The sequence below is a fragment of the Hylaeus volcanicus genome, chromosome 5 (assembly GCF_026283585.1).
Source record: "Hylaeus volcanicus isolate JK05 chromosome 5, UHH_iyHylVolc1.0_haploid, whole genome shotgun sequence".
NCBI classification, from domain to species: domain Eukaryota; kingdom Metazoa; phylum Arthropoda; class Insecta; order Hymenoptera; family Colletidae; genus Hylaeus; species Hylaeus volcanicus.
This window is the reverse complement of record NC_071980.1, coordinates 5976639-5985510: the sequence shown is the minus strand read 5'-3', so window position 1 is coordinate 5985510 and position 8872 is coordinate 5976639. Positions and strand designations below refer to the sequence as shown.

The following is an 8872-nucleotide window of genomic DNA, read 5'->3' as shown; positions in this document are numbered from 1 at the left end:
CGCGGTAGCGTATGAGCGCGGACGCCTAGTCGCTCCAACGGTATACGCGCGCTCTGATTGGTCAGTGTTTTCCGTTAATATCTCCTCAACGAAGCCTCGGACAACATTTTCGCTAAGGAAAAAGTTGTTTCAAATCACCTCCCGAACCACCCCTTTCAACGACTTCCAATATTTTTGGGACACCCTGTGTTTATGATATTTCTATTGGCTCGAACATACAGAAATTTGGTAAATCAACGACGTAGAATTTACGTAACGAATTGGTAACGAAACAGACGTCATTAATGCTAAACAAATTTGAATACGAATCTTGTTTAAATTATTCAAATTGATCCGTGATTTTCGAGTCATACAATATTCGAGTATTTTCTTTTTGTGATTGTTCTCCCTGAAAAGGAAGAACTGAAGCACGTCTTGGAAATGAATAGACGATAACGTTTGTTTCTCGAACCGCAGAATTCATAGACCTCCACGAAATTCTACTTTCTCCGATTCCATTTTCATGCATCACGGAACAACGACACTGTTACCGTAACAGCTTCCTTTCTTGCCGCGGTCGTTCTTTTGTTCTTCTTTCTATTTTTCCATCTACAGCGGTATATTCGATCGAAAGATAAAATGTTGATCGGTATTTAGAACGCGTAATCGTAGGTTCGAGACGTTTATGCGAATCAGAGTCACTTTCTTTCCGCTGTTGGTTCAAATCAACGAAAACTGATTTTCTTTTATGCATTATGAACGCGGTTGTAGCACGAATTAAGGAAAAAAGTATTACAGGAAATTGACAAAGTGGCGACGCTTTAAACTTAAATCTTCGATTTTTCCAATAAATTTGTAACTTTAATTATATTGTCATATATCTATTTGTAATGGCCCGAAAAATATAGTACTTTTTAGGATTTCAAAAGTATCCTAACTCACGACATATCCAGAAGTATTTTTTAATCAATCAATTTCAATTAGTTCAATTAGTCTAACGAAACGTCTCATAGTATATAAGCAGTTATAACTTCGGCACTCTAAACATTGTTTTTTTAGTAGAAATATTTTAGAGTGACCTTAGACAAAAAGGATCTTAACAAAAGGAATTCTAATTCTTGACCCAGAAAAAGAAAACAGATGAACTAATGAACTTGGACACTTGGAGAAATTACCTTTCAAACATTGTAATTCCCTCATTAAACCATACAATTTTTGTTTTATCACATTTTATCACACATATTAAATAAATTTAACGAGGTTTTATTATATTTCATCTTCTTATGTTAGAATTATGGATTTATTTGTTGTTTCTCTCAACATATTTTTCAAGACTTTAATTGCCTTATATATTTTGTACTTCGTACAATTAAATTGTATAAAATATTATCAATATTTCCATGTCCTTTTTTACATTAGGAATAGACCTAGATTATCCTTCAATTCTTATCCTTCAATTTCTTGGAGGTGGCATTATCATGCTATTTCAAGTTTCTCATTTAGTTTCATTTTAGTGGTATTTTCACGTTATTCCCGTTTATATCGCACAATCGCACATTTTAATTTTAATTCTTTTTTATTTTTTTAATTGTCTGTTTTAGCGCAACACTATTGCGATATTAAATATTAAAGTTTCAACTTTTTAAGCTCTGGGCACAATTTAGAAGATTGTCACAGTTCTTAAACGTACAGAATTATAGTAACTATTTTAAAAATCTTCAAAGATTTAATTGAACAGATCATTAGATCGTTCGGCAAATACATTCACGGCAGTGATGTGCAGCAACACGCTGCTTAGGAAAGACTGTATCAAATAGTATCAGATGACGTCCGATAGCTGTGTAACTTTCATCCCCACTACTCGCTAATTTTCTCATGCCCCCTATCGCAACTAAGTAAGACCACTCCCTCACGGGCTTTCTTTTAAAGTTGTCAATCTATACACAAATGCTTGATTATAACGTATTTGGAAAGACATTTCTGTTAACTACGCGAACAAAATTATTCATCAAAATTTTGCCATTTTTCAAATGCGCGCAACTCCGTCGATTTTCATTGTACTGAGACAATTTTGTTATTATAGGTGAACTACTTTAGAAAAAAATTAATGTAAAATAGACGCGAGCAGACACTTTTTTTTTTTATTGTTTGGCGGACCGAAATTTAAAATGAAATTCTTGCAGTAAAGCGTTAATGGTTTCGATAATGTTGAAGTCATTGCAGACGGTTCGTTAGGAGAGTTTGTGATATACAGAGTTTCGCGTTACGATCTATTGCTTAAAACTATCAGACTAAACGTACGAAAATAAACTTACGATTAACGAAACCATGCAAGTAAGAGAGGTAATTTCTTCGATTCAATTGAAGCATCAAGTAGAGTTCTGTTAGGAAATCTCTGCGACTGATTACCAGAACAATCAATTAAACTCTGCCCAATGGTTTAACCGAGGGGATAGAATTGATCTTAACAGCATTGAATTTTTTTCTGTTCTTCGGTATACCCAATTATCATTATACTGTTCGTTATTAACTTATTACTCGTCAACATAATTTTACACGTAAATGGATGTATTTGATTCACAATCAACTGCGTTACTCCACATTTTAATAAGTAATTATTTATTTATATCCCGCTTATCTTAAAAAATTTGAAATGTATTTTAATCAATGGCGAATTTAAAATACTACAGACAATATAAAATAATATTAATCATGTTTAATTTAGTCAGATAATTAATTTAACTAATATCGTATGTGCGTCGAGAAATATGGTTAATTGCATAATCGTTAAGACTAATTTAGAACATCATAGGAAACATAAAGAAACTATTGCTAATGCCTTCGTCTAGAAATTATAATACTTTATCGGTTTTATCGGTATACTCGACAATTAAAACTTTCCAGTTTCTAGATGAAGGTAATCTAAGATTTCATCTCGTATCTCGTGTCTAATCATTATCCTGCTGGACGTCTTTGAAATTTAATACATCTTTAAAATCCGTGAAATAGGAATTCGCACGTACAGTGAAATTAGGAACACCGGATTTCAGGTTTAGATAAACCAAGACGAAAAAGAGCCAGGCATAACGATAATGCATTCTAATAAATTGCAATCTTCAGCTGGTAGAACTGGCTAAAGTAGTACGCTTCCGTGATTCGCTTACTTAATTGGGCTAATGGTATGCATAACTTTAATGAACGTATTTTAGGGTTTCGTATTGTTACACGTTTTTCATGGAAATCCAACAGAGAAATTTGATCGAATAAAAGTATTTTATTAAGGTTGGAATGTGAATATAAATTGATTCATAATACATAGTTACAGCAAGCAGATTTATTAGTACGTTTACGATTGTAAATATAGGTCTCTCGTTAGTTCGCAATAGCGTAATTATTAATCCATACTTATATCTTTTATTTTCTTTAGGTCTCATTCCGTGATTATGTGATATAATAACATTGTTATTTGTATAACAATATAAATTTCACGTCTTTCGTTTTTTTTTTTTACTTCATCCGTAAAAAATAATCAAGCGACAAAATCCATTTTCTTTTGGAGAATCGTCGGTTTAAACAAATTTAAAGTTTGTTTGCTAGGCATGCCTGTACTTTTACCTCTACCGCGTTTTCTCATTGATTTTTAAACAAGATCCACGCATTCTAATTTGTTTACATCGTAGGGATCCAAGTCGAGAACTTTAAATATTTGTGTCCTCGTCGCTGATATAATTAGCATATATAGCGACACGCAACTCGAAACATGCTTCGTGTGCTATTTAACAAAAGCTTCTTCAATTACGTACATTTCTCGAATTTCGTAAAATCCTTTTGTAGGATCGTAGGATTTGTGAGAATATTTCTCAATCTTCGAAAGATTCTAAAAATGTTTGAAAACATAGGTTTTTTGAATCGGTTGAACCAGAACATCCCCTTAACGCTGTGAAATCCTGAATATCCCAATATCCTGAAAGTTCGTCTTTTGCATAATTTGTCGCTCACTGTCGTTTCGAAGAGTCTATACATTCCGGGAATCGTTAACGTTGAGGTGTTCAAACTCGAAAGAATTTCAACGAGAATGCAATCCTCGCGAACATTACACTTCGTCGAACCTGTTTTTACGAATGTTCCTGTGCGAGACACGTTAGGATGGGAAAGAAGAAGAAAATGTTTGACGCAGAACTGAACTATAAAGATTGACGAGGAGCACGGTAACGTGTTGCACGTTCACTGTTGCACCGGAGAAACTAGCGTAGCGGTTGATTATTGTATCAGAAATCGTGTCTCTGTTTGGGAGCGGGGAGACCGGTTGCAGCGACGCCTATGATAAAGCATAATTCAGTTGTCAACGAGTTACGTTATAGGTGAAGGTCACGGAGATCATGTAGTACGATAAACGTCACCGAAAACCGAGTAGAATTGCTGTAACGCACGCAACTTCGTGTTTGCACTCGCGAGAAATAAAAAAGAAAATTAACAATACGGTCTAGACAATCGTAATAAAGGATTTTAATCGAATTAAAAGGATATCTTTCGCGTACGTTAATGAAAGGTGATGGATATGAGATTAAATGTTGTTTAATTATTTGCGAATGTAGGGAATATATCGTTATTAATTTTGTGGATTGAAAAGTTCTTATTCTTTTTTGAAAATAAAATTCAGATTAAAAGGACGAAAGTAATATACTCCAAAAATAAAATTTCAGAAAGATCTTTCTTGTGTATTAACGTAGGTAATGAATCTTTATAATGATTGCATGTTTACTAAATAAGAATGCGTTTATTTGATTGGTCATTGATGATAAAACATATCAGAAGAGAATTCGTCTTTAAGAATTTAACGACAAGTTATTTATAGATGTCCAAATTTTTGTTTGTTTTTTCATCAGTAAATTGCATAACTATCGTATATTTCATTTGGAGAACTCGTACGAGAATTATTTACGTTATTTTTTCGGTTGTGTCATTTTTATCGCGGATGATTATAGAGGTCGTAGCACTCGGCGACGGTAGCGAGAGTTGTGCGGTAATTATGTTCGAAGCTCTTTAAAACAAACCTTTTGTAAACACACAAGACTGCACCATGGTAACAACTGTGACATTAACGATCCGACAGTTGGTGTTTTATATGCTTACGTATTCTACTTTTCGTCCAAACATTAATTCCGATCGTTTTGTCATCCAAGTTACACAAGCAAAGTTCTTTACTTCTGCAACATTATTCTCTGAGTGATATTAAACGAATTCTGAAAGTGTATTATCATAGTTTGTTAGACAATTCGACTATTAATTAGTATTTTAGCATCTTACTAAGCAATTATTCAATGAAATATTTAATAAAGTACTTTGTAACTACTGTCCGATAAATATTGTCAAAGTTGCGCTGAACTTGAGGAATAATTTTTTTTTTAGTACTTCAATTTTTATTATTATTATTCATCCATTTTAACACAACTTTTTAATCAATCATTTATTCGCGTATATAATAAGTGTAATTCACTTATTAATATTTGTATTATATTCCACTTGTATTGTAAACATGATTTAAATCGATCTAGAGAGCTTTATTTATGTCTATACACGTGTTTTCGATTGCTTGCTTAACGGTAACGGATGAAATTTTCAAAGTCACAGCAGAGAACTTTTTTTCGAACGGATCGCGAGACAAAGTACACACTCGACATTTAAAACTGGCGCACTGTAAATAAATCGTATAAATCAACACGTCGTTAGACAATACTAGCGCCGAACGAACGGTTAATCATACGCGATAGAATTATTTAAATGTTGTATCTATTCGTGAAACCGTTATCGTCATTGGCGTCAAACATTTCCAAACGATAAGTCCTCTGGTTCTTAAATATACACCTGTGGCTCTCGAAGATTTCGGTTTCATGAAACAACTAAGAAAATTAATTCCATGAATGAGCCGGTAATGAAACTAAATCTGGATAGGATTCGTAAATTTGGCGAGGTTAAGAAATTGAATACTGTGATAAATGTTAGATTATATAATCTTGAATAATCTCGAGACGAAATTTCAACTTTGTAGAGATTTTTGCGAGTTCTAGTCCGGCAGCCAACGTGTTAAGATTATTTATAAAATATGCATCAAGACTAGGTTTCGGTTTAACGAGGCATTGTTTTTTTTAAGAAATATATTATATTTCTATATTATATACTATATATTCATAAGAAATCGAGTCCAATTAAAAATAGGAGCTTCGATAATGGACTTCGTTCAAACACGAGAGGAAATGGTTCATTCAAAAAGAAGAAATAAATTGATTTGCAATCAACAAGTGAGCTCCAGTAACAAAACGAAGTGCGGAGCTACGCGCAAGTGGCCGAAATTTTTTGAATTCGTCGCATGAATTTTTCAAAAATATCTTCATACGGAGAATGGAATGAATGACATTCATTTACAGCGATTTATATTTTAAGATCTAATTGAATATTGGGAAAAAGGACTGAAGTTTTCAATTTTTATTTTCGAAACTAAATGTCGGATGAATAAACTGTAAATATAAAGAAAGTTTCGTCCCGTCATTCTCTGTAAGGTGATATTTTTAAAAAGTTGTATACCATTCGAACAACTCGCGCGTAATAAATATAAAAGTAACTCGTTAACTTTAAATTAAGAACGAAGAATATCAGCTTCGTCTCTCCACTTTTTTACTTTAACGTTAGTTACCCGCACAAAGTATTTACGGGGGATGGGAATCTACCGTACAAAATCGAGCGTTCTCCAACGCGTTATAACGGACGACCATAACAGAAAGAAAAGAAACAAAAGGGCACCGAACACTTACTTTTTAACCCATTTGAGCAATCCCATCATGCCCATCGCGCACGTGGCGTATCGGCTGGCGACTCGCAGATAAGACTCGGCGAGTTGACAGGTGAGCACCGCGACGCTGACCACAGCTGTGAGCGCTAGTTTGGCGGGCGACGGGTACGAATCGAACCGATTCGCTTCCTTTTCGCGACTGACGATCGAACGAGCGGCCGTGCTGCCGCGACACTTCCTTCCGACACTTCTGACAATGCGACTGATCGGTCGTCTGGCGCTCGCTCCGAATCCTGAACGCTTCGCGATCCGCTCCCCACCACCGATGTCCTGGCTAAATCTTCCGCGTCCTCGCCTCGCGGTCCTTCAACATGTTATCAAAGACGAAAGGAAGTTAAGGGGGGAGCCTGGTTCGGAATGCTGAAAACGAGACATTCTCTTTTTTACGAATTTTTTCAAAATAACGTACGAAGCAGACCTTTATGAAACTTGCAAGGGTCTTTTATTGGATATTTGGCGATATCAAATTATTTTTTTCAAGATAAAATTGCTTGCGGAGAGCCATATATGTGTATAGATGTGTTCGTATACCTCTCGTCGAGCTACCAATTTGCTTAAATGAAAAAAAACTAAAGATTTTCTTGTTTATTATATAATTACACGGTAGATGCATCTATAAATGGCAGGAAGAGTACAAAATCGAAAAAGTTATAGGAGTTGAAAGAAAGAAATGTGGTTTTGGCAAACAATTTTACCATTATGGAAAAATTGTTTGATTTAATTTTTTTTTTTTTTATCAAAGTTTTAGGTGTATCGACAATGTAATTATATAATAAACAAGAAAATTGAAGGCTCTAATTCGTAATTTTGACGACAAGAGCTTAATTACGAAATCGCTATTATTACGAAATTCGTAAAGAAATGTCTCGGGTAAAAAAGTTTCGCCTCGTTATTCCCTATAAGCTGATATTTACGAAATGTATCAAAGAATAGAAAATGTAATCAACTGTTTTAATTAATAACAATCGCGGATACTTGGTAATGCATAGCAACAACTAGCTTACCTGTAGTAGACGTCGCGATCTCCCACATCTAGAATTCCTTCTATCGTTCTTTTCCGCGTAAAACTAGTATCGACTGGGTAAGCTATTAAATCGTACATTCTTCTGTCGTTTATTTGTATCCTCGATTGGTACACGTCATATAAATAAAACTAAACATTCGTTAAAAATATTTCATCTTTGATCGACAACTTTCGCGTTTATTATTAGCACGAACATGGGAATTCAACTGTTGTTAACAGACTGCGTAAAGGCTGTGCAATGTCATGTCCCAATGGCAAACATTGACGCAGCTATGGTTCAAGTTTGACAACAACTTTCGATGTTGGTTTAGCCACATTATCCACGCGGAAGCTTATAACCAGATATTGTGCTCGCGTATTTACGTTCTCCTTAGAGTTCAGGATTTTTGTCCACCGAATTCTCCGTTTCAATAATTAAATTTCCTGCAAATGATTTCATTGCGTCTTTAAAGTACAGACTACTGTCTACAAATTTTAGTAGAATACTCTGACCAAAACTGTTCATGATTATATTTACATTAAATTTGAATCATGTAAAATAAAACCAATAGAGCCGTCGTTTACTGGTGGTACAGTTACTTGGAAGCTGCAGCCTTAGAACCATCCAAGCAATTAATCCGACAATTCAAGCCTTTAACCGCGTCGCTTAAACTCGCTTGGATATTGCATGCCTAGACAGTGGTCGTTATTCTGGAACTAGGAAGCTTTTCGCGGATCGTTGTCTCCAACCAAGTTCGTTTGATGTCAAGCCGTGAGGACAAGTAACGACACGTCTCTTTTCGCTGGCTCAATTCATGAGACCACCAGACGGCAATCAGTGTGATGAGTGATAACAAACAACAATTACTGCGTGGAGTCTGCAGCAAAAAGAGAGAACTGGGCCATTGACGTGTCCCACGTGGGACGAACGGTACTTTGTAACTTGAGAGTGAAAATGCAGCTTGATTGTCGTTATTAATCTACTACACTCGCTTGCATGTTTCTGTATTTGGAGATACAGCGATGTTTGTAATTGTTCTTAA

At 34.9% G+C, this 8872-nt stretch overlaps 1 protein-coding gene across 1 annotated transcript; it reads right to left on the bottom strand.

Annotated features, from left to right (window-relative positions):
• Positions 1–6143: 6143 nt before the first annotated feature.
• On the bottom strand, positions 6144–8319 carry LOC128877097 (uncharacterized). The gene is made up of 2 exons (XM_054124105.1): positions 7831–8319; positions 6144–7130 (listed from the first exon to the last, which is right to left on the bottom strand). The coding sequence occupies exons 1-2, from the start codon at positions 7926–7928 to the stop codon at positions 6785–6787; spliced, it is 444 nt and encodes a 147-aa protein (XP_053980080.1). The 5' UTR covers positions 7929–8319; the 3' UTR covers positions 6144–6784.
• Positions 8320–8872: the final 553 nt, after the last annotated feature.